This window comes from Oreochromis niloticus, linkage group LG4 (genome assembly GCF_001858045.2).
Source record: "Oreochromis niloticus isolate F11D_XX linkage group LG4, O_niloticus_UMD_NMBU, whole genome shotgun sequence".
Lineage (NCBI taxonomy): Eukaryota > Metazoa > Chordata > Actinopteri > Cichliformes > Cichlidae > Oreochromis > Oreochromis niloticus.
The window spans coordinates 30,815,156-30,839,964 of record NC_031969.2 but is presented as its reverse complement, the minus strand read 5'-3'; the positions used below and the strand labels follow the sequence as shown (position 1 = coordinate 30,839,964).

The 24,809-nt window shown below is 41.1% G+C and overlaps 1 protein-coding gene and 1 long non-coding RNA gene across 7 annotated transcripts in view; both read left to right on the top strand.

The window, feature by feature from the left end:
* Positions 1-24,809, top strand: part of gas7a (growth arrest-specific 7a) — a 54,123-nt gene that overhangs the window by 19,877 nt on the left and 9,437 nt on the right. For all 6 annotated transcript variants that reach the window (XM_005469045.4, XM_005469046.4, XM_025906446.1 and 3 more), the window contains 6 exons: positions 6,361-6,450; positions 8,276-8,391; positions 11,187-11,261; positions 15,303-15,381; positions 19,131-19,262; positions 21,316-21,439. In XM_005469045.4, coding sequence (XP_005469102.1) covers positions 6,361-6,450; positions 8,276-8,391; positions 11,187-11,261; positions 15,303-15,381; positions 19,131-19,262; positions 21,316-21,439 — 616 coding nt within the window. The remainder of the gene's footprint in view (positions 1-6,360; positions 6,451-8,275; positions 8,392-11,186; positions 11,262-15,302; positions 15,382-19,130; positions 19,263-21,315; positions 21,440-24,809) is intronic.
* LOC112846629 (uncharacterized) lies at positions 478-6,354 on the top strand. The gene is made up of 3 exons (XR_003219695.1): positions 478-5,493; positions 5,571-5,669; positions 5,870-6,354. It is a non-coding gene; the product is annotated as an uncharacterized LOC112846629 (long non-coding RNA).

Here is a 24,809-nt window from a genome sequence, read left to right as displayed (position 1 = left end):
TTTTCCTTCTCCACTAAAAAAAAGAGGAATTTCTGGGAAGTCTTGATGCTTGGGAAGAAGAAAAAAGACAGTCATGCACGCTAAATGTCTCTGCAGCAGCTGGAAAAAAATACAGGTGATAACAAGTAAGTCAGTGACGTCGGCCCTCAGAGGTGTCTTTTTGTTCGTCGTGGTGCACCTCACGTTACACAACCCCTCCACAGTTGTCATGGAGACGCTCACATCCATGACTGTTGGCAAAATGGACCCTCGCGGGGCGCCGAGGCTTCACACACGAGAAGCAGCCGCCTTGCAACCTTGTTTTCACCTTCACCGCATCTGACCGATCGGATCTTCAATCAGATTTAATCATTTTTGAGACTTGAATTTTTAATGAAACATTCATGCGCCTGTGGTTTGACTTGTTGCTGGGCCGCACGTGCTCGGTACCACGTCAGCTGGCATCGTTGCAGAGGAGGTTTCAGTGAAGAAGCGGCAATCTGGGTCCGAACAAATGGAAAGAAGAGTTAAAACACGGTCCAGATTTTTTGCCATGTTACCGTGAAAAGGATTCACAAGGTTCATCAGAGTTAGCTACCAAGCTTGCTCACTATCAGAAGATGTTAAGTATTTCTGAAAAGAAAAAGAAAAAAAATGTATCTTGTCTGCTGATGAAAAAGTAAATGCCAGAAAAGTTCAGCTAATTAACATATGCTCTCATAAAGTGGCTAGGTATCATTACGCTCATATTTCATGTGGCATCGTGTGAACATTGATCAAGAGCCAAAATGGATGTGACTTAAGTTCCCGTTGCTAGGGAAAAGCATCTGTTCCGCATCATTCGTTCTTGGAGGTTACTGGATGAAATCGATTGCTTTGGTCGCTAGCAGACTGACACAGTACACAAACGCGCTAACTGCTAGTAAAACTTGAAAAATGTAACAAAATGGAAAATTTCACCTTGAAAGTAAAATAAACCTTCTCCATTTCTGGTTTGTGTTGCTCTTTGCTCAGTATCACTACAGTATGGCCAAGAGTTGGATAGTGTTCATAGACAAGTCTGTGATTTGCATTCAGGCTATGATTGCAGCAGTATGCTAGCAACCAGCCTTTATCAAAAGCAAGCTAGCCAAGCTACAATTAAAAGTTAGTATTAGCCGAGCTAAAGTCTCCCATTTTTTGATGCCTGTGCACGCTACCGTATCATTGTCATGAGCAAAGTGAAGCGAGGGAGCCATAATTCAGTTCAGCAACATGTGACATCATCCAATGCAAGTGAATGAGAAGCAAGAGCGTTGAAGCCTGAAATTAATCGGTGTCAATGCTGCCTAACATCTGTGTGTGCAAATGGTGTAAATGCCACCATATAATTCAGCTACCTTCCATCTAAAACATGTTTTAAATATTAAACATGTATATGTGATTAATGGCTTTAAATGTATCTTACATTTAGTATTTGTATTAACAATGATTAACCTCGTTTTGTCTCCTGTTTTATCAGCTAATAAACTAAGAACATTCCTGGTTGCTCCCAGGCTTGGAAACAATATTAACAGACAATAAAGACAAAAACTGATTGCGGGTTTATAGTATGGTGAACCTGTGTACGGCTGTGAAGGTGAAGTCTTGCAGCAAATGTGCTATATGCTGCTCGAAAATGAACTTTCGCAAGAGAGCGTTTCAGTTGTTTGTTCATCTGCCAGGTTTACGTCTCTCACGGACCATTTGTTCTTTGACTGGATTTTTCTTTCCCCCCCGACTCTCGTCAGCAAAATAAAGAAACACAAAAATATGTAATGAAATAAGCATTGCCTGTAGCTTGGATACTAAACTCTCATGAGGGCGAATGCTTATGAATGCTGACTGAGAACTAAATGTGCCAGTTCACTCAGCAAATCTACACTCATATACAGCTTGCAGCTTTGTTTTGTGCTAAATTCAAACAGTGAAGTCCGATGGCTGGACTTCAAACACCCCCACAAGACTGGCCTCGGTGGGATTTATCACACGCTGTGGCATAAAGGTAATCTATATTAATATTTTATTCTCAGCCCCAGAGTACCTCACTAAGCAGCCATCAGGGAGAAGTAAGTTAGCCAGACAGGCTTCCCTTAGATGAATGGTCTCATTTTGTGCTGGATGTGAGAGGCAGATAAACAACAGTCATGATAAATGTGGAGCCAGTGTAATGGAAAATCTGGTGCCCATGACAATCAGTATGATCTCTGAGGCAGAAAATGAACAAAGTGACTGGTCTGCACACAGAGTAAATCACACCGCTGCTCCTTTACATTACAATGTGCTACTGTGAGTTAATGTTGTTTATTAGCTTGCTACCATAACCGTGAGTTTCACTGGCAGTTTGCCATATTAACGTGTCCTCTGGATTTTAGCGATTATATAACAAAGAGAAGAAGAGCATTACTCATCTATTTTACGTTCTGTTTTTTGGAAGTTGTTATGATGTTTTGTTTGTAGTGGCAAAGAGAGGAGAGTGAGGAAGCCCACTACATATTCATGCTGGGGTTGGTGAAGTTTTAAGTGCAAAATAATCAAGGTTTTTTGTGGAAATATACCTGTATAAGGAAAGATTCACGCTCCTCTGTCACAAATACTGAAAATCTAAAAAAATGAACTGTTCTATACTTCTTTCTCGCCTTCTCTGTTGAGCCCTCCAACATAAAGATGTTTGTGTCATAAATCTACTGCATGGCTTGTACAGGAGAGCTTGTAATAATACAATACATACACAAAGTATGGCACTTTTATTTTACCATTAAAAATCAGGCGTCATCTGACCCTAAAATAGATAGTTATCAGCTTGGTGTAGCTTCATTGTGAATTTTATTTCGTTGTGTATTTGTCCAGCCTCTAAGGCTTTACTGTTTTGGTTTGCTCTTATGGTATTGTGTTTGGCCACAGCTACAGTGCAGAAAACAGCAAGAGGCAATCGTTAAAGACAGTATATATATATATATGTATATATATATATATATATTGTTGCTAAAGAGCAACCGTTTTCAAGTGAAAGATAGAAATGGTAGGGGCCAGAAACAAAGCTGCTTTAAAAATGGGTACATAATCCCTGGTATGAATAAATATAGACTCTAAATGAATACTTAAAACTCTGACATGATGTCCTGGTTGTTTATTTTTTAAGCAGTTCCGTAGAGATCATTTACACTTAAAAAAAACAAACTTTTAATCCTTTTTAATGATTCTGCGACTGTATTAAAAGGAAATTTCTTAGCCATCTTAGCAATTTGGTCATGCTAGTAGCCTGGTGTTTGCTAACATTGGCTAGAAATACTTCTTGGTTTTAGGTGTCAAAACTGACCTTGAGACAAGATGCCTACATAAACAGAATACCCAATAATGTGGCGAATTGGGCTAATTGTTACCTGAATAGCCAACTGAGATGAATGACTGTTTACCTAATGTAGCAGTTAGCTGGCTAATCTTAGCTTGCTTCTCTGCTAGCAAGTGAGTTTTTATTTGGTTGGAGACTGTGGCCATTTCTCAAAATGCGTACTTGTGTGTACTTGCATTCTCGTGGACTTGTGATACGTCATCAGTCGCAGACCAAGTACTGTTCCAATTCAAAGTACGCATCAAACCAAGTACGCTCAAAATTCCCAGATGTGTTCTCGCTCCACCCATTTTATCGAGCATGCATTGGTGGTGACTTGTGTAGCCAAATATCCTAGAATTGCATTTCGTCCAAAAATGCGGCAATGGCAGAGGAAAGTGGCCAAATAGTTTAAAATATTACTCTTTCTGGGTCACAAAATAAACTTTTAAGATATTTATCAGGCGAGAATGTAACTGTATAAACTTTGGCTGAGATTAAAGTTAAGCTTCATAACTGGATCGTTTTATTTAATATTGAAGTCTTACTTGGAGAGCTGTCAGCATATTTTGAATTTCACCCGTCATATCCCCTTATGTAAAATGTTCTGTTCTTAATTAAACAGCTGACTCTGAATTAAATTTAACATTAAAAATATTTAAATTCAGGAGGAAGCAATTTCACCGGGAGCAAAAACAGCATGTGTTACGTGGAGATCCTGAAGGCTGCTCCAAAAATCTAATTTTATTTTAAATATTTGCTCAATTCTCTTCCAAACCCCAGCTGTCTACTGTTAGTTTTGAGTGTCTACTAAAAAAAAATTAAACGCGTTCTAACATGTCACCTGTTTATTTTTATTCAGGCATACATGTATACTGTTTTTATTAATAGAGAGATTAAGCGTGTGTTTCAGTCGTAGTGATTGTGCTTAACTGTATGAAGCTTATTCGACATTATGATACGTAAAAGCAAATTTTGGCAAGTTGCAAATGTTAATCACAGTTCAATTAAGAGATGATGACAGTAAAAACTCCGGGGCGGTGATGTCATCAAGTACACTGCCGTGCCAATTGTAGAGTGATCGTGCCGCATTCTCGGGAAGTCCAGACTTCTGTGTTAACTTACAAAGTACAGACTAGCAAGGAAACGAGTACAGACTGGCACACAGTTGAGTTTTGAGAAATGATTAACAGGCCACATTTATATGCTGATGCTAGCTAATATTGGTCAGAGATTCTCCAACTAGATATCAAACACCTTCACGTGATTGCTTTACTTGGTAGTAGATACGGCCAAAGTGGACGGTAGTTTCCCAGGAACACACTGACTTGTCTACAAACACTTGAGAGCCACTCTGAGCATTAATGAAGCTGTGGAAACAATGACAGAGACAGGAAATCGAGACTGTATGCAAAAGTTGTGCATTTTTAAATGTGTTGGTTGCAGCACATTTTCCATTATTGCCTCTAGTTAATAAACATTTGCAGGCAAATCAAGTCACCATTTTTCTTGCAAGCTACAAGTAACCGCGACAATCTGCTAGTCCATGTTGTACTTTTTGGTTATGCTAAATTTAAGAAAGGAGAATTATCCAAGGTATGCTAAACTGGCCATCTATTGTACTGTGGATGCTCTTACATACAACCATCTTTTAACTTACATTTCAACCCATTAAAACAGTGATTCCCAAAGTGTGAGCTGGGACCCTCTTCAGCCATGAAGGTCCTGCAGGTGGGCTGTAGTTTACTTTAAAAGAATTTACTAAATAAATTAACTTTAAAAAGTAAATTAAAGATTTTGGTTGGTTGTAATATTACTCATTACTCTGACCTAAGTTTATTTTGTGTCTTATGGTTGTGTAGCATTAGCAGTTTATAACCAACTACCTGTGTTGCTTATGTTTTTTGAATAACAATTTCAAGGACATACATCACTTTCTCTTGCATTTTGAGTAGAATGAAGATTTAAGATGATGTTGGCTTCATGGGATCTTCTCTTTTTTAAGTGAGCCGCAGCACTCCTGACTCTGGGAATGTCTTCATTAAAACACTGGCACTAGAGAAGCATTGAATATATGAAAAACACTGTGAAAGATAAACCACTTCCCGAACAGCAGTGTGTGAGACCCATGTTTACAGGCTTCTGCAGATCTGATAGCAAATCAGGTTTGAGCTCCACCCACACAATAATAGCAAAAGTACCGCTTTGTTTTTGAGCATTCTGCTTGATGCTTTATATTTAGTTTGATAGGTACTACACAGAGTATGCTGTGAATAAATCTTCCTTGGCTTTGAATCTACCCCAGACTTTAATCCTGAAGCATCGCTCACCAGCTGGAGAGGTAAACCTGGATGCACATGACTGATATCGTGTTGCTTAAAACGAGCCCTGTCCTGCTTTTTATTTCACATGCTGGAGTGAAAAGAAAGAAGCAGCTGGTAGATGTTGTTTCTCTCCAGCCTGTGTGACAGCAGTACAGTGGTGAACTCATGCTGTAAACACTGTGAGTCAGTGTGTGTTTTTGTGCGTTTGCGGATGAAGCAGCCTGCCTGGATGCCCATGCAGTTTGCAGCAGCGGTTGACATGGCACAGAGGGTATCTTGCAGTGCCAGGAGGGAGGACTCACAGATGGTGAACATTACATAATTGCAGCTCAGAGAGTAATTGAAGACGCTGTGGACCATGGAGTCTGTATTCAGGCTGAGTGCTGGGTGTGTTTATCTCTCACACTACATATTGTCAAGTTTACAAAGTTAATTTGTTAGATTTGAGCTATACAGAAGAAAAGCTTTCTCTTTGTTTTCAGTGATAGTCTTCCTTTCTCTCCTCCCTGAAGCATCCATGGGTCACCTTCCTCATCGGCACATACATTTACTCACGCCTGACCTTTTTCCTGCCATGCACATGATCCAGATAAAACTCTAACCTTGCTTGCTTCCACATTTAGTTTCCTTCCCGCAGCACTTTAGCAGCTCTGTTTCAGTTGGGTCATAACTCACCACCTTTCTGTCTCCCCTCGTTTCTTACTTCAGATAAACTGCGTGACTTTTCCTCTGCCTGGAGAAGGTCCGGAGCAGCAGCTCCTCAAGCCCGACGAATGGAGCTACTGCGATTACTTCTGGGTGAGTTCCTCAAAAACACAGAGATGCAGCAGAGTCCTGACTCGCTCCTGGGCTTTATTTTTGCATTTCCTGTGACAGCATCAGCAGTCTTAGAGGCGGAAACCTTTGTGATGTGCAGCAGCTGTTTTTAGCTTTGTACATTCCTCTCTTTAGCTTTGGCTTCATAGATTCAAATGTAAACAACGTTTAATTTTAGAAGTCCATTTTAACAAATGTTTAAGCATAAATGTATCTATTCATATACAAGAAAGCTGCCAAGAATGAAGCCAAGGTAGAAGTACCTTAAAACAGCATGGGGGCAGCTCCTGCAGTTGGAAAAGTCTTCTGGTTGTATAAAAGTCTTTAGGAAAACAGGCCTCGATTTCGATGCTCAGTAAACACTTTCCCAATGAGTTTCATGTCATACTGAACAACAAGTGAAGCCCATTCTGTAAATTATGGTCATCGTGACCTTCAAAGAGTAGGATTAGCCATATGACGGTGTTTTTCTCTGCCCATCGGGTGCTGACTTTACCTTGGAAATGGTTTCTTTGATGACAGGAACCACATTTGCAACCACACGCAATCTGTGTTTTTTAGCCACACCCATCATTTTATTGGAGCTGAAATATTTGGGACGGTTTGCTGACTGCTTTGTTTGATTTTTGGGAACATAAGGAGCATCTGGACATGGAAATAAGTGTAGACTGAACAAGCAAATAAAAGAACCTTTCACTAATATAGAAAAACCAGCCACACAGAGCATGAGTCTTTTACATGACGGATCAATGCTGAATCAGTGTTCGATGTTCTGAATCCAGAACTAGAACATTTTGGTATCTAAACATCATTAAAGCTGAAAATGTGGATAAACTTCATAAAGACAAAATCCAGGAAGTCTTTCTTGATATTTTGTGGTGAAAATACAGACATGAGAACCCATGCAGCTCTTCCCTGCTCCTTGTGTAAAGTGATTACGTTTTCTTTGCAAATGTGACGTTGGATTTTCCATTTTTCTTACCTAGCACATAAACTAGCCTTTTCAAGCATTAAACAAAGGATTTGTTTTGTTCCAGTCAGCACCTTTTGTTGACCATTTGAGCAAATCTTTGCTGCTAAAAGCAGATAAAAGCAAAACGCTCACATTAAATTATGTGCGCTGACAGAAAACGGTCAATATGTCGATCCAGCACTCTCCTTCTCATTTAACAAAACCTGTTATCGGTTTTCATGCAAACACAAATGACGTCTCTCCCGTGGCTCCTGCAATTTTCCAAACATTACCATCCTTAATTAGATTTGTACAGAAAAACCCTTCAGCCTGTCTAAGTGACTGAAATCCAATCTTCGTCCCCTTGCCGCGTCTTCTGCTGCTGTTTGGCTCTTCGTTTGCGGCCTGTGATGTCATGTTGTGATGTTTTGTCTTGTTTGTCAGCTGACCTGCTGCTCGGACCTGCTGTGTGACATGAATCTGACACTTCTGTTCCTCTTTTGCCATCACAAATGATGCCGAGCGCCACACATCCCGGCCCGACCATTCGTGTGACAATCATGTGCTCAGAAAAAAAAAAAAAAGGAACACACGCATGTAACACACACACATGTAACACACACACACACCCGCTGGTGACTGACGCACGCACACCAACGCATGCCCTCCTTGACATGCAAGTGTGAGTCACGCTTTCATGAGCATGGTTTGTGACTCAACACCGGGAGCTCATCCTCACAACACCGCCCCGGTCCTCCACACGCTCTCAGATGTAAACAACTAGGAGGTGTTAGTGGACTGTCTGTCCGTGAACTCATTGTTGCTGTGACTGAATGATGCGCTCCTCTTCCTCAGGCCGACAGGAAAGACCCCCAGTGCACCACGTCGGTGACGGGCTTCGAGGTTCTCCTGCAGAAGCAGCTGAAGGGCAAACAGCTGCAGAAGGAGATGGCCGAGTTTATCCACGAGAGGTAACGGCTCGGCCCCGCTGGAGAAAAGCAGTTTGGTGTCAGCAGATTGAATTAATTTACTAACAAGAGTTTGAGACACACAGCTGCTCTGGAGTCAGAAATAATCCCAGAGCTGGAGCTGGAAAACCACATTTTTGTGTCATGAACCAAGCTGATGAATGGAAGGATTACCAAGGCTATTAATGGAAAAGTCTGGTCATATTCTCGATTGTCTTGTAGTCTGCACTGACTTTATTAGTATTTTTTATCCATCTAAAGTCTGATCGTCTGAACCCACTCTTATCCACCCAGTCGTTGCATTTGTTTTTATTAATTCCACACTCATTGGTCTCTTTTTCCTACCAGTAGGTCATTATCACCCTATTAAACACCCACTTTGTGTTTTGGCTCTTCTCCACAGTACGTCTTCCTGTCCTCACCCCTCCCTGAGCCTGTTTCTACCAGTTTCTTCCTGTTAAAAGGGAGTTTTTCCTTCCCACTGTCGCCAAGTGCTTGCTCAAAGAGGGTTGTCTGATTGTTGTGGTTTTTTTCTGGATCACTGCAGTATTTACTTAACAATATAAAACGCTCTAAGGCGACTGCTGTTGTGTTTTTACGCTGAATAAATAAATTAAATTGAATTAAATTGAACAAACAGGGGTCGTTCCACCCTGTTGAATGTATGCTATAGGTGGTGATTACAGATTATTAAGGCAAGAAAAATCTGCATCACTGATATTCAGATTTCTAAAATTCAGTTCTTTGTGTTTGATCAACATTTCAGTTTCGACCTGCTTGAAGCATGGAGTCTTCTTCAGTTTTGCTGTGTACAGATTAGAAATACACCCGAGGACAGAACAGTGCTTTCCAGTAATGTAACTGGACACTTTATCCACACCCTCGTTTCCTCCCAATAAGAGTTTTGCAGTTCACTCTATGCTTGTCTGAATGATACAGCATTATCACATCTACAGTTAGTATAAAACGCGGCAGAAAGACTCCTGACAAACGCTGGATGTAGGCAACACATCACTCCATTCCTCGCAGAATTTAACCAGCTTCACACTCGCTACAGAAACAAATGTAGGATTTTATTAATTACTTTAAAATCTTCACGTGGTGTGGCTCAGCGTTATTACACACCCAGATCCCTCGTCTCGGACAGTCATCTGCTGTTACAGGTCCCTCGGTCCAGGTTTAAACCAAGAACAAACGCTGTGGAACAACCTGCTTAACAGTCCAGTTCAGTCGATCATTTCATATTTCAGCAAACACACCTGTTGTGTAATGTTGTTGTCTTCAGCTAAGTGTGATTGGAACATGAGTTCTTTACACATGTTGAGTTAATGCCAAGGTTGTTACAGTAACTAAAAGTTAACTAAACCAAGTTTGACACTATAATGAGTCTCTGTTTGAACTTGTGGTTCAAAGAGGTATAGCATGAGCGTATGAGCTACGTAACATTTTTTAAAAGCCAGAAGTAAAATTAAACTAAACCTCTTAAAAATTGAAACTGAACAAAAAGTAAACTGAAACAAAACCAAACTAAACTACGGCTTTAAAAAGTGAAACTAAAGTAAACTAAAATGAAACTAAACCTCCTTAAAAGTGAAACTGAACAAAAAATGAAACTAAAGTAAACTAAACCTTAAAAACTGAAACTAAACTAAAAATAAACTGAAACTAAACTGAAACTCTTTAAAAAAAAATCTAAAATTTAAACAAAATTAAAACTCTGTAATAAAGCATTTAATTTTTTCACTCTCTGTAAGAAATGGAAAAGCTCTTATCCTGGTCTATCCTGGTAGGATGATGTGTATGCTTTTCGACGAAAGCATACCTAAAATGAATTTATTATGTGCAGCACATTAAATCCACATAAAGTAAAGTTGCAGGTTAAATGATCCCAGACTTTCCCCTGTGTGGCTTCACTCTGTTATTAGAGAGCTGTAGATCTCAGCAGGATATTTCTGGGCTCAAAATGAGCCTTTGGGAGGTCACTGTTACCATTAGCACGACTGATCCACATCTTCATTAAGACAAAGAGTCAGTGTTACCTTCCTTAAGAGAAGTCTGAGCTTTTTCCTGTTATTTCTGGGTATTTGACAAACAAAATGCCTTTTGTGGTTGAGTACACGAGGGTGTGCCAAATTTTCTCGTATGCGGGAAAAATCCTCCTACTGAATCAGAACCAGGACGTCAGAAGCACCACAAATAACTTTTACATCCGATCTCACGCCTCCCTATAGAACTAGCTCCACCTTATCCAACAAAAGCTCCATTCACGTCGTGGGAAGTGAATGAGGAATCTCCTGTGAATATACTTAGAATTGACTCAAGATTCCCAGTTCCTTTGGGAAGATTTCCACTCGGAGCTGACCTTTTCCCATTTCTCTGGGTTGCTCGGTGCCTTTGAGAATTAAGTCAAGGCATTAAGTCAAGGAACGGGCCTGGTGACCTTCTTTGGGTGACAGATTTACTCAGGTGTGGACGGTAAATGTGAGGTAGTGAATATCACAGAGGGCACAAACACGGCTACCGGGGCTGAACGCAGCCCGGGGCGAAAATTAGTAAATCTGACAATGAAGGCGTGAAGAGTCGCTCTGAAAATGAACTGCTGTAAAGCAAAGCAAGAGCTCGGCCGGGCTGCCGGTGTACAAGGGTCAGAGCTGTGCCCGCTGTTTGGATTTTTTAAGATTCCTGTCAGAAAAGTATTCGTGTTAAAGTATTTTCTTCCACTTCACTGAAGCTGTTTCTGTCTGTCCTCCCTTGAGCCAGGCAGCTGACAGTTCCTCATCTTGTTGTTTGTGTTTCAGGATAAAGATTGAGGAGGAATATGCCAAGAACCTCTCCAAGCTGTCTCTCAGCCCCCTGGCAGCGCAGGAGGAAGGGTGAGTGCAGTAAACAGAAGCTGTGAGATGAATCAGTGAATGCAGCTCAAAAAGCTTCCTCTGCGAAACAGGAGACAGTTTCAATAATCACCAGAACCGCTTCTAAAGATAGGACGATTTTAAAATAGATTCATCCTGTTTGTGTTTGATGCCGCTTTCAGAGACGACTCCTGTCATCGTGTTTGTCTGTCGGCAAAATAACACGACAGCCTTTGAGTCGATCCCAGAAGCAGTTGGTAGAAAGGGAAAGGCTTGGCAAGGGGAACGGTGGACTTTAACTGCTTTCCAGACACTAATAAAAACTGTATTACATTAAATTATCAAGTTTATTGAATTGAAAAAAAAAACAATTTCCTTCGGGGCCAACCTTCGGGATCAATAAAGTTTATTGAATTGAATTGAATTGAACCTGAAGATCAAATATCAAAGAATTCAATGAGATATTAAGAAAAATGTCCAGTGAAGAAGTTTAGGTGACCACTTTGCGTATAATATTATATGAAATGATTTAAAAACACAGCGTTGCTGACATGGGGCCATATTTACTAAGAGCACAAAGATGTTTACAAAGATAGCACAGTGACAAGATTACAAGTGAGAGGTGGGAACTCTGAGATTTGTGTGACTGATCCTGTTACATGTGTATTTCTGAGACTTCCTTTCTCAAGACACGAACTATAAAGAGACTATTTAAATCAGGTGTGCAAACAAACTCATTTTATAGCCTTTGCATTTGCTGCATTTGGTGTTACATTACCAGTGGTTTGTGTTTCTCTTTTCTTTGTGGGGTGTATGCTGCTAAACCACACACTGTATATAGAAGATGCACATGAGGCCCTTTTCCATTAGTACCTACTCGGATCAACTCAGCACGGTTCAACACAGTTTTCAGGGTTTTCCATTAGATCATAGTACCTGGGACCAGGTACTTTTTCTAGTACCCGCTCACCTGGGGTTTAAAGCGATCCAAGCAGGTACTAAAATGTGACGTCATCAGACTGCATGCCACCGATTGGCTGGTCAGTAGCATCACTTGATGAGTCATGAGAGCATCTCGTTCACGAAAATTAAAACCATTTGCCATTTTTGAAACCCGGAAACAAGGAAGATGGCTATAAAAACAACGCCGTGATCCCCAGGTCTGACAAAAGCCACAGACCTAGTAGCAGGTATATTCTTGCCTCGACGTCCACCTTTTTTAAAAGCGTTCGTGTTGCATAATAATGACGTTGCTGGACACTCAGACGCCTTGCTGTGACGACAACCAGGCATGTTAGGTAGTACAAGATTGTAGTGGAAAACCAGTGGATCCGTGTCGAGTCGTAGCGTCCGTGGCGAGTTGATCAGAGTAGGTACTAATAGAACAGGTGCTACAGTCATAGCATGTGCCTTGTTTCTTTTTTATGCTACAGTTACACTAGGCCAGCCATTCCCAAAGTCAAGAGTGCTTCGGCACACTTTAAAAAACAAAACATCCACTGAGGCCTACCTGATCTTAAAACTTCTGTCTATTTCAAATACAGGACAAAGTGGTGTATTTCCTTGAAATTTTTTCACAAAACACACGCTGATGGCTGTAAATTGCTGATGCTAAAAACAGTGACTGTTAGGAGACAGGTTACCTCCCATAGAGCAACCTGTGCAAACGCCTTGTAATTGAAGGAGGTTGAGCATGCAGCCTCCTCAATGTCTGGGTGACCAGTTGTCACCGTTTCGGCTGGTAATTGGTCTCTGGCAGCAAAATTGTTCAATGCAATCACTGTGCATTGAACAATTTTTTATTAGTGGCATGGAGGTTGCTGTCCATTTTTTATTCTGATGTGACTGAGCTACAAGTGCTCTATATAAAAACAGTTGTCACCAACTATCGTGAAGCATCAACTTTAGCATTTTGACCACCTTCATGTTGGGGTTTTGTAGCCAGAAGTGACCATATTCAGACAGAGTGCTAAGCTAATGCTAAAGGTGCAGCCATAACACAGAAACCGATACCTGCTAACAGACTGAAGTACTCTTTCAATAAGTACCCTACTACTAGTATTCATTAAAGCCTATGCAGACTATGCCACATTATCAGGTAAGTCCATAAGCATTCCCCACACTGCTTCTCTGCTTTCATGTCATGATTGATCAGTATGTACTGCTTTGCTCTGGACTGACCTTTGCTTGTATTGATCAGTTCGGTCGTAGGATGTTCACAGGGCAGCAGGAGGTCAAACCAATTTTTCAAACTCACTCAGATCGTTATTTATTTCCCCCACATTCAAACATATAAAGCATCAGGTCAAACATATACATAGAATATAAATAATTATTTTTGTTTGTACAATCTCAAGATCATCTGAAAAGACATGGTAACAAATTCTGCTCATTTCCAGCTTCATGTTTTCTTTCTGGGACTAGAGAAGCTTTGCATGATTCATAGTTTAAAATAATCCAAGTGTATCTTATACTAGGGCTTGCTGTAGCTACTTGAACAAAAGAGATCATTTTACCTCCTCTACTTTTGTGGCCGCTCTATATTTAAACCAAATTTCTTCTCATTGGCTGCTGACATCTGTTCTCAGTGACAGTATAAAGCTAAGACTAAAAAAAGGAACGGGCTGGCACTTTTAAAATGTTTTTCTGCTCGATTTGAGCTATCTGAGTGCTTTCTTGCTACAAGCCTCATTCACCCATTCATATGCACACACATTCATAAAGTTACTTTTTTATGCCTAAGCACTTTTAACCTAACACACAGTCCAAAAGAAAGTAACTTGGAAACAGAAAAGTGTGTTCTACCTTTTGTCAGTTTTGTGAAATTTTCCAACACAACCAGGCTGAAGAAGCTTTGGATTTTTGCAGACTGTCACATGTTTGTATTTATGTTCTGAGCTTTTTGTGTCACAGTACTGGGTCTGTGACCCAGTGTTTTTGTGTGGGTTTTAGTTATATTCTTTGATTATTGTAATTCATGGGTTTTGGTTCTGCTTGTGTTATATTTTTTATCCTAGGATTTTGGTTTCTGTTATTTTGCCTTTCTCATGTTCCTCGTCTTGTCTCCATGTTCCCTCAGTCTTTCCAGTCAGTTGTTTCTCAGTCTCAGTGTCAAGTCCGGGTCTCTGTGTTATACTTCCTGTTTTACTTTGACAGTCTGTGTCCTTTGTCTATGTATTCTGCTTTGCTTCCTTTGTCTCATTAGGTCTGATTTGTCCCAGCTGTGTTACCACCTGTTCCCCATCCTCTAGTTGTCCTGCTGGTGTGTTTAAGTCCTGTGTTTCTCTTTGTCAGGTGTTGCGTTGTATCCTCTCCACGCTGTGTTTTCTCCTCTGTGTTTGTGGTAGCTTTCTAGTTCGCTGTTCAGTTTTGTTTTCTAGTTTCCCCAGATTTCTAGTTAGTGCTTCGTGCTTTGCGTTTCTGATTTTAGTTTCCTTATATTCATGTTTGAGTTTTCCCATCAAACAAAGCTGCCGCTTTGAATTTAATTTTTGCCCTCTGAGAGTCCTGCATTTGGGTCCTTCCTCCTGCCGCTCACAGCACACTACATAACATGGCCATGACAAATATGACCCTTTGGTATAATTTATAAAAATACTGGCAGCTGCCAGTCCACCTTGACAATCCTAAGTGACATCGTTCTCAAACTTGGGTTCCCTCCTCCGAGCGGGTGACGACAATACCCCATCAGCCTTTTACAGCTGTCGGGTAAAAAGCTAACGCTGAAAAGAAGAAACTAACGATGAAAAGAATAAAAGCTAAACTTAAACGAGCAAATTCGTTTTTGTTGAGGTCTGCACAGAGTCCTTTGAGGACTTTCTTTGTTTTGTTATATAAAAGCTGAGACCACTATTGGAAACTTTGCTCGTGTTCTGTACGTATGGATTATTTGTTTTGCTGCACAGAATCTGCTGCTAGAGCGATAAATAAAGTGTTTATGCTTTTTATGCTGTTAAGGTAATAATTATGCATTTTATATCTGCTTCGTTTGTACACTTTGACCCAACCGTTCAATGCTTTTGATCTGTGAGTTTAACTTCTTTCACGTCGATGTTCTCTCAGGACTCTTGGAGAAGCGTGGACTCAGCTTAAGAAGAGTCTCCATGATGAGGCTGAAGTTCACCTCAAGTTCTCCAACAAGGTAAAATCTACTCATATACAGATTAAACACCAGGATTCAATTAGTTGATCAGCTCTACTTTAGCATTATTATTCTGTCCTGTAGACAGAATCATGAAGGTTTTTTCTTCTGTCTTGAATTTTCAGTTTTGTGCACCTTCAGGTCAAGTGTTGAATGTTTTCAGTCAGCTGTGGAAACGGATACTTGATCCGACCACATCCTGAGGTGACGGGTTTTGTTTACTTCAGCCTCGCCGGTGTTGACCGCAGAAAATGACCCGTCTGTGAGTCCGATTACCGGCGATGCAGAAACAGCATAGTGGCTTCAGAGGCAGCCTTAAATAAAGCAAAGGCAGCCTCTGAGCTTTTCGTAGCTCTGTTGTCTAATTAATTAGCTACGTATTCTGACAAGCCCCACGCCCAAGGCTATGCAGGCCTTTCCCAGCTCCAGCAGGGCTTCATGCTTTGTTATCGTGGGTGGAGGTAAAGTATAACGAGGCAAAGGAATGAGGAGTCTTATCAAGCCTGCAGAAGCCGCAACTTGTTTTGCTCTCCGAGTTTTAAATCAGCTACAGTTCATCAGTAGCTTCAAGCTTTGCCATTTTCACCAGATTAGTATTCAGCATGCAGAGCCAACAGTGCTGAAAGGCACCTCGCAGTCTACTGAAATGTTATTAAAAAAACAAACAAAAAAAAATCGTAATATTGAGCAAACTTTTGCTGAGAGACAGAGAAACAGACACTCTGACGGTAACTGTTTCTCTTTATGGGTCAGAACAGGAAGCAGGCTTTATTTATGTTGACACCCATTTAGCTGCACTTTTCCACAGTTTAATAAAGCTCCAAGTGAAATGCACTGCCAACGTATGTATTGATTTTAAGTTGCCTAAAAACTGCAGATTGTGCTGTTCACACTTTGCAATATGGATCTAATAAAAGTCAATGGTAGTAAGTTTTGATGCAGGTAGACTGTACAGTGACGTTACTGACCAAACTATGGGCTGAAACGCTCCATGCTACATCCCCCTGTCAAAATTAAGCAAAAAAAACCAATCAAAATCCACAAACATTTAAAACCCAGAAACATTTGAATGGTGCGTCAGGTCTCTGATACAACCCAATAACTCTGCTGCCGGGCATTGGGGAGTTAGCTGCTATCAGTAAACTTTCAAAATGACCTAAAGCTAGAGAATATTTGCCTGTCCATCGAAAATACCAGTGGCTGATGCAGTAAAAGGCCAGGTGTTCTTCAGATTAAAAACAGTATAAAATAGTGGTGTGCGATACTGCATATTTTGGTATCGATCCGATACCAAGTAAATACGGGCCGGTATCGCCGATACCAATATTGATACCGATACTTTTCAATAAATCAGGTGGATGCCTCATTGAATTGCTAAATCGCAATTAATTTTCATGACCTTAAGTGTTTTTTGTGATTTTTCCTTTTGTATTATTAATTACTTAAAACCCAGGACATAATTAGGAGAAATAATTTATTTATAATTAAATAAAAAATGCTTTATTATTGTGGCGGGCCGTGGTCTGCGATGCTGCTGCAGATGAGGTGGGCTCACCTTCACTGCATCTACAATCATGCCTCACCGGCTTAAAACCTGTGCGCTGCTTGTGCTGTTGTTGTTTTTGGTGTTGATGTGTACAGCTGGCAGCAGGAGGGCTGCAGCCATTTAATGTAGGCTACTGTTACAGCAACCGGGTGATCACTGTAAGGGTGGACAGCGCGTGGCTCGGGGTGAGCCGGAGGCTGGCGCGCCAGCGGGACCTGCCAAGCTGGAGATGGAGGTCGAGGTGCGCGGGGGTCCTGCCTGAGGGCGGCATGCTGTCCGCTTCAGCACGCAGGCTGCATGGTCCTGCGTGCCGGCCGTCTGCCCAGCTGCCTCTGAGCCCCGGCTCACTTCCACTCCTGCTCCGCCGCCTCTGCTTGCCATATGGGTGGCCATCAGGCCTCCGCTGGAGGCACGGGCGACTGCCAGAGTGGACACTTCCCCGTCGCTGGGCCGGGGCATGGGGCGCCGATGGTCCGGGCCGATTCCCTCGCCTGCTCGCGGGGTGGGGTGAAGTGGGCGATGGGGGTATGTGGCAGGGCGTGTTCTGCGATGCCGCTGCAGGTTTGGTAGTGGTGATGTGTACGGCTGCAGCTCTCCCGCTGCAGCCGTTGAATGTACTGTTACAGCAACCGTGTGATTATTGTAAGAATAAATGATGCACGAAGCATGAAAATGCCATCGGGTCTGCCGTGGTGGCGATCTTTTTTTTTTCTTTCTTTTTTTTTAATCTTAAGTGCACGCAAACCAGTAAACAAATTAAAACAAATAGTGTTGATAAACTATAATACGAAAATTACAATTAAAATTCTCAACAACAAAAACAATTGGTAAAAATATAATTAATATGTAAACAACTTAATAACCCCCAAAGTGTCTAAGTCACGTGACGTGTCAGTGCAACACCGAAACATAAGAGAGGGGGGGCGGGGGGAGCAAAGTGTGCCTGCTCTCCGCTGACACAGGAGCGACTAGTCCAGCGACCTGGCTGTTTCGTTTTTGCCGAAAGCACAGCATAGCAAACAAGCAGAACTCAAAGTAAAGAATCGATCTAACCAGGCTAGTATCGATCCGATACTGATCCCGACTTGGGATCGATACTATCGATATTTGGATCGATCCGCCCACCACTAGTATAAAAGACACGGTAACAATCGTAAACGTTGGGTTAGCTTTATACCACTAGAGCCGCTCTTGGAGACTAAATGTTTTCTTCTAGACTGATAAAATCCATCTATTTTCTTCCACTTGTCCAAAGTTGGGTTATACTGGCAGCAGGCTAAGCAGTGTATTCCAGATGCTTTTGCACGATGTGCTCCAGATGAGATATATAATCTCTCCAGCTAGTTGTTGCTGAACCAGAGATTCTCCTTTTGCTTTGACAAAAAACCTCCAAAGAAAGACACGAAGGAGGCATCGTGATCAGATGCACAGAGGACCTCAGGTAGCCCTTTTCAACACGGAGCCTAGCCACCCAATGGAGGAAACTAGTTTCCGCTGTTTGTATCCACGGTTTTATTCTTTCAGTCACTCACAACTCATGCCCATAGCTGAGGGGTGTCGTGCAGAACACCCACATTACTGACACCAATCCAGCTGCCAACCTGTGAGGATCAGGAGTGGATCTTACTCATATAGATGAAGTAAACCCAAGGACCACTCTTTGGAATAATAAATTTTGTCCAGATTTACATCACAGGTAAAATTAACCACACCTATGAGTGTTGTTGGTAGATTGAAGATTCTAGTTCTTGTATATCCACTTTTCAAAATTCTGCTTTAACCTCAGTTTCAACATGAACTCAAGCTTTAATTTAACTTCAATTTAATTCAGTTGAATTCAGCAGTTCCTCAAGGACTGTAAGGTAAAGACTCTATAATAATAGAGAGAAACCCCCAGCAATCAAATGACCCTCTTTGAGCAAGCACTTGGTGACAGAGGGAAGGAGAAACTCTTTTAACAGGAAGAACCCTGAAGCAGAACCGGACTCAGGGAGGGGCACCTAAAGCAGCTCTGCCATAATTGCTGTATAGCTGAGTAAAGCTTAAAGTAAGTCTTTAGATTTATTTCTGATTTTGTGCATGGGTGGGTGGTTTTGTATTAGACTGCATTATACTAAAAATGAGAGAGCAAAGCATTAGGAACACCAGAAAGCTCTTAAAGCACACTGCACATTACTGATATCTGGCTGCTTTGTTTTCACAGCTCCACACGGAGGTAGAGAAGCCCTTGCTGACCTTCAGGGGTGACAACTTCAAGAAGGACCTGAAGAAGTACGACCATCACATCGCCGACCTCAGGAAGCAGCTGGCCAGCCGCTACGCCAGCGTGGAGAAGGTGCGTGGAGATGTCGTCGCTGACATGCACACAAAACATGGAGTAAAGCTTCGCGCAGACGAGTGTTTGTTTGGATCAGAGTGATGACATAATGATAGCAGCTCCGGTACCTCCTACGCTCGGCCCTTCATGGCAGTCAGTGTTTTGTTGCTGCTTCCCACTTGCTGTATCAGCTCATGAATGGATGCGGATTCTGTCTTGCACAGATCATTTTTTTTCTGCTTTTCACTTTTATTTTTGTGGCATGTTGTGGTGGGTGGCAGCAATATGTGAACACTGTGTTTTCACTGCCAGAAGAGCTAGAAGCAGAGCCAACAACCTCGCTTTGTTGGCATTTGTTCATGCACCGTCATTTCTACTAGAGATCTAGGGAGTCTTTTGCTGTTTCCATTAAGATCGTCTTATTAGTGCCACACATATTCCCTACTTTTAGCAAGCCATTTTTATTCTGTTTTTATTTTTACTGCATCGTAGTTATTCAGCAAAATAACATAACCCTGTTTCGGTTGGTTCATGAGGCGACTCAGGAGGGTTAAGCAGCTTCCTGTCCACACTGTGTACGCTGGGGAAGGAGTTCAGCTGACCTTAGCTTAGGACATAGTCAGGTCTTGGAAGGAATGCTTCTCTTTAGTCCCAATGACATGCCTTCTGTGGTGGAGGCAGAGTCTGGTGTCAGTGGCAGGGTGGATGAAGTTCACTCCGATGCTCTGAGTTTCTGAAAGCTCTGGATGTTGTGGGGCTATTGTGGTTGACGCCTCAGCAATACTGTGTGGAAGTCAGGACAGTGCCTCTGGATTGGTGAACTTTAGCCTCCCCATTACAGTTTATGCCAGGGTGCTGGAGAGGACCCATTAGTCAAACTTTGGATTCAAGAAGAACGATGTGCCAATTGTCCTGAAACACTGGACCAGCTCTTTATCCTCTCGATGCTGTTGGACTCCACGACCAAGGCTGTCCTGATGCTGTTCAGAATTTTTGTGGACAGGATTTCTAGCAGCAGATGGATTGAGGGAGGCGCGTTCGATGACCTCGGGATCTCGTCACTGCTTTTTGCAGATCGCCGAGCTTTGACCTCCTGCTCACATTGGGCTGTTTGCAGACCAGTGTGAAGCAGCTGGAAAGAGAATTGCATCTCAAAGTCTGAGGCCGTGGTTTTCGGTATGAAAAGGGTAAATTTCATTACCCGCTGCATTTGCAGTGATGCAGACGTTGCACCGGTCCATCGTGGTGAAGAGAGAGCTGTGCGTGAAAGCGCAGTCATCCAGGACAGCCTCAGAGTAGAGCCGCTACTCTTCCTCCACATCGAAATGAGCGAGTTCAGATTGTTAGGATGCCTTCTGGGCACCTTCTGGGTGAGATGTTCCAGACATGTCCTATCAGGAGGAGGCCCTGGGGCAGACCCAGAGATTTCTTGGCTGGCCTGGGAACACTTTGGTATCCCCCAGAAGAGCTAGAGGATCCGTGGAGATGGAGGTCTGGGCATTACTACTTAGGCTGCTGTCCTTGTGATCTGGACTGAGATGGGTGGATTTATGGATGGACTTATTAAGTTCTTTCCCTCTAGACACTTTAATGAATTATATTCAACTTTTTACATGCGTTTCTATTTTCAGTTTTCTTTAGATTTTTACCTTCAGCTCTTAAACAGTCCTCAGATTTACTGTGTATTATACTATACCACATTATTAATATCTGCCTTATGCTTTATTTTTTGGTATTTCTGTCTTCACCCTGATAAAACTGAAAAGAAATATCTGCTGCTCAATGTCTCAGGTTTAAAATGGGCTGTTTTGGCTCACATCGCCCTTATTATATTATTCTGTGTTTACATTTCAAACACAATCACAGCACAACCTTGGAGAGTTGCCTATGTACAGAATAAGAGGAAAGACTCAATGGTATGGATTAGAAGAAGATTAAAGGATGAGACCAGGATCGCAGTACGGATGTCAGAAGCCAGCATGAAAAGACTGTAATGACTGTAGTAGTAGATGTAGGTACAGTAAATCTGAGGATTACCACGAATGACTCATTGTTTCTGTGTGCGTCGCAGGCACGTAAAGCCCTGGCAGACAGGCAGAAGGATCTGGAGGTGAAGACCCAGCAGCTGGAGATTAAACTCAGCAATAAGACAGAGGAGGACATAAAGAAGGCCCGGAGGAAATCCACACAAGCAGGTCAGAGGACAAAGTTTCACAAAAGTACAGTCGTCAAATAATAAATGGAAAATTCAGGGAATTGTATGTGAGGGGGGGAAGTTTACAGGAATCTGAGACAGCTGGACAAAAGAACAGGAAAATGAAGTTTTGGAAACGATCAAAGAGGTTTGTAAGTGTTTTTAGTTCCCCTTGTTGTTCTTGGGGTGAAGGAGTAGTTTGACATTTTGGACAGTAAACCTGTTTTTGTTTAAAGAAAGAAGAAGATGGAAATCAGCCTTATTGTTACCGTACCACTTTTTCTACAGTTTATGCTAAGCTAAGCCCACCTGGCTGTAGCTTTGTACTGCACAGGGAAGTCAAACTTACAGTAGCAGTCTAAAGTTTGCACACTCACACATTTGTGTAGCTACTGTCACATAAAACTGATTACTCCACAACATGTAGTGTCAGTATTACTGGAGAACCACTGGCTGTATCATCATTATCAGCTGTAGTTAGCAGCTGCTTACTGAGCACATCAGCTGGTAACCGTATGACCCTGTCCAAGTGTACTTGGGTACTTTAGAAAACTTACCTTTTTTATGCCTTTTGACATTTCGCTCACACATGTAAACGTCTGTTTATGTCATTGAAGACTAAAACTTTCAAAAACTCAAGTACTGCACTTACGCGTGGACAGGAAGTCGAATATTTAGTCCTGTAACATCACAACAGTGTGTGCCTTTATATCCTTTTCAGACGTCATTGTCATGTTATTGTTTGCATAATAACTTTCTAAGCTTGGTCAACATTTCTTTACAGTTAGGGTTCTATCACTTAAGTAAAATAAATAAATTACTTAAAAAATGAATTGGTGATTTTACAATAATAAATAAATAAATAAATACAGAATTAAATGTAGAAATTCAAATTAAAATACAGGGAGTGCAGAATTATTAGGCAAGTTGTATTTTTGAGGAATAATTTTATTATTGAACAACAACCATGTTCTCAATGAACCCAAAAAACTCATTAATATCAAAGCTGAATGTTTTTGGAAGTAGTTTTTAGTTTGTTTTTAGTTTTAGCTATTTTAGGGGGATATCTGTGTGTGCAGGTGACTATTACTGTGCATAATTATTAGGCAACTTAACAAAAAACAAATATATACCCATTTCAATTATTTATTTTTCCCAGTGAAACCAATATAACATCTCCACATTCACAAATATACATTTCTGACATTCAAAAACAAAACAAAAACAAATCAGCGACCAATATAGCCACCTTTCTTTGCAAGGACACTCAAAAGCCTGCCATCCATGGATTCTGTCAGTGTTTTGATCTGTTCACCATCAACATTGCGTGCAGCAGCAACCACAGCCTCTCAGACACTGTTCAGAGAGGTGTACTGTTTTCCCTCCTTGTAAATCTCACATTTGATGATGGACCACAGGTTCTCAATGGGGTTCAGATCAGGTGAACAAGGAGGCCATGTCATTAGTTTTTCTTCTTTTATACCCTTTCTTGCCAGCCACGCTGTGGAGTACTTGGACGCGTGTGATGGAGCATTGTCCTGCATGAAAATCATGTGTTTCTTGAAGGATGCAGACTTCTTCCTGTACCACTGCTTGAAGAAGGGGTCTTCCAGAAACTGGCAGTAGGACTGGGAGTTGAGCTTGACTCCATCCTCAACCCGAAAAGGCCCCACAAGCTCATCTTTGATGATACCAGCCCAAACCAGTACTCCACCTCCAACTTGCTGGCGTCTGAGTCGGACTGGAGCTCTCTGCCCTTTACCAATCCAGCCACGGGCCCATCCATCTGGCCCATCAAGACTCACTCTCATTTCATCAGTCCATAAAACCTTAGAAAAATCAGTCTTGAGATATTTCTTGGCCCAGTCTTGACGTTTCAGCTTGTGTGTCTTGTTCAGTGGTGGTCGTCTTTCAGCCTTTCTTACCTTGGCCATGTCTCTGAGTATTGCACACCTTGTGCTTTTGGGCACTCCAGTGATGTTGCAGCTCTGAAATATGGCCAAACTGGTGGCAAGTGGCATCTTGGCAGCTGCACGCTTGACTTTTCTCAGTTCATGGGCAGTTATTTTGCGCCTTGGTTTTTCCACACGTTTCTTGCGACCCTGTTGACTATTTTGAATGAAACGCTTGATTGTTCGATGATCACGCTTCAGAAGCTTTGCAATTTTAAGACTGCTGCATCCCTCTGCAAGATATCTCACTATTTTTGACTTTTCTGAGCCTGTCAAGTCCTTCTTTTGACCCATTTTGCCAAAGGAAAGGAAGTTGCCTAATAATTATGCACACCTGATATAGGGTGTTGATGTCATTAGACCACACCCCTTCTCATTACAGAGCTGCACATCACCTAATATGCTTAATTGGTAGTAGGCTTTCGAGCCTATACAGCTTGGAGTAAGACAACATGCATGAAGAGGATGATGTGGACAAAATACTCATTTGCCTAATAATTCTGCACTCCCTGTACATAAAAATTCATAAACACGTTAACAGATGTAAATTCATTACATAAATAAATGAATGTTGCATTATAGATAAATAACGTTTTTAAAGTATTTTTAAAATAACTTTTCTAAAAAGTATTTCAGTTGTCTAAAAAGTGTTTTAGAAATAAGTTTTAAAAAAACTGAAATAGATATAAAAATTCAATAGAATTACCTCCAGAAATAAAAAAATAAATAAATATGTGTGATGAAAGAATAAATGTTTTGTTAACTAATTCAAATACCGGATAAATTGTTGTATTAGAAAATGAATATTAAATACAGAAATAAATGCAAAAATTAAAAATGGATGAATTCATTAAGATAAATGTAACTGCAAAAATAATAGCGTTTTATGAAACAGTTAACTTGTTAATTAATTTAAAAAAAATCATTTTAAATTTGAGAAAAACAAAAAAGGAACAAATTGATTAAATTTAACAAATAATTAAATAAATGAATAAAAAGCAGAGCAACATTCACATTAAACATTAAATATGTGCAGAAATAAAACTGTTACTGTAAAGTACATTAATTAATTAATAAATATTGATTTATTATATTTTTTATGTATTTTTCATCTTCCATATCCATCTGCAGCGTGGAAGGCTTAAACTAAAATATCAGCCATGTGTTAAATATTCTGCAGACTGTGTGGATGTACTGTTGTTATGATGTCGGGGTTTTCTCGCCAAAGAGAAGAAACTCTATGTTTGGCATCCTAATAAGAAAAGATCCTGTTGTAATAGTTTCCCTCCATATTTCTCCTCTGGAGAGGAAACGCTCTGCAGGAACTAATCTTTCTGTCCGCCCCTCAGTAGATTAGTCACGGTTCACAACACTAATCAATAACGCTCACGAGGCTCAGGTGATTGATGTCAGCTTTGT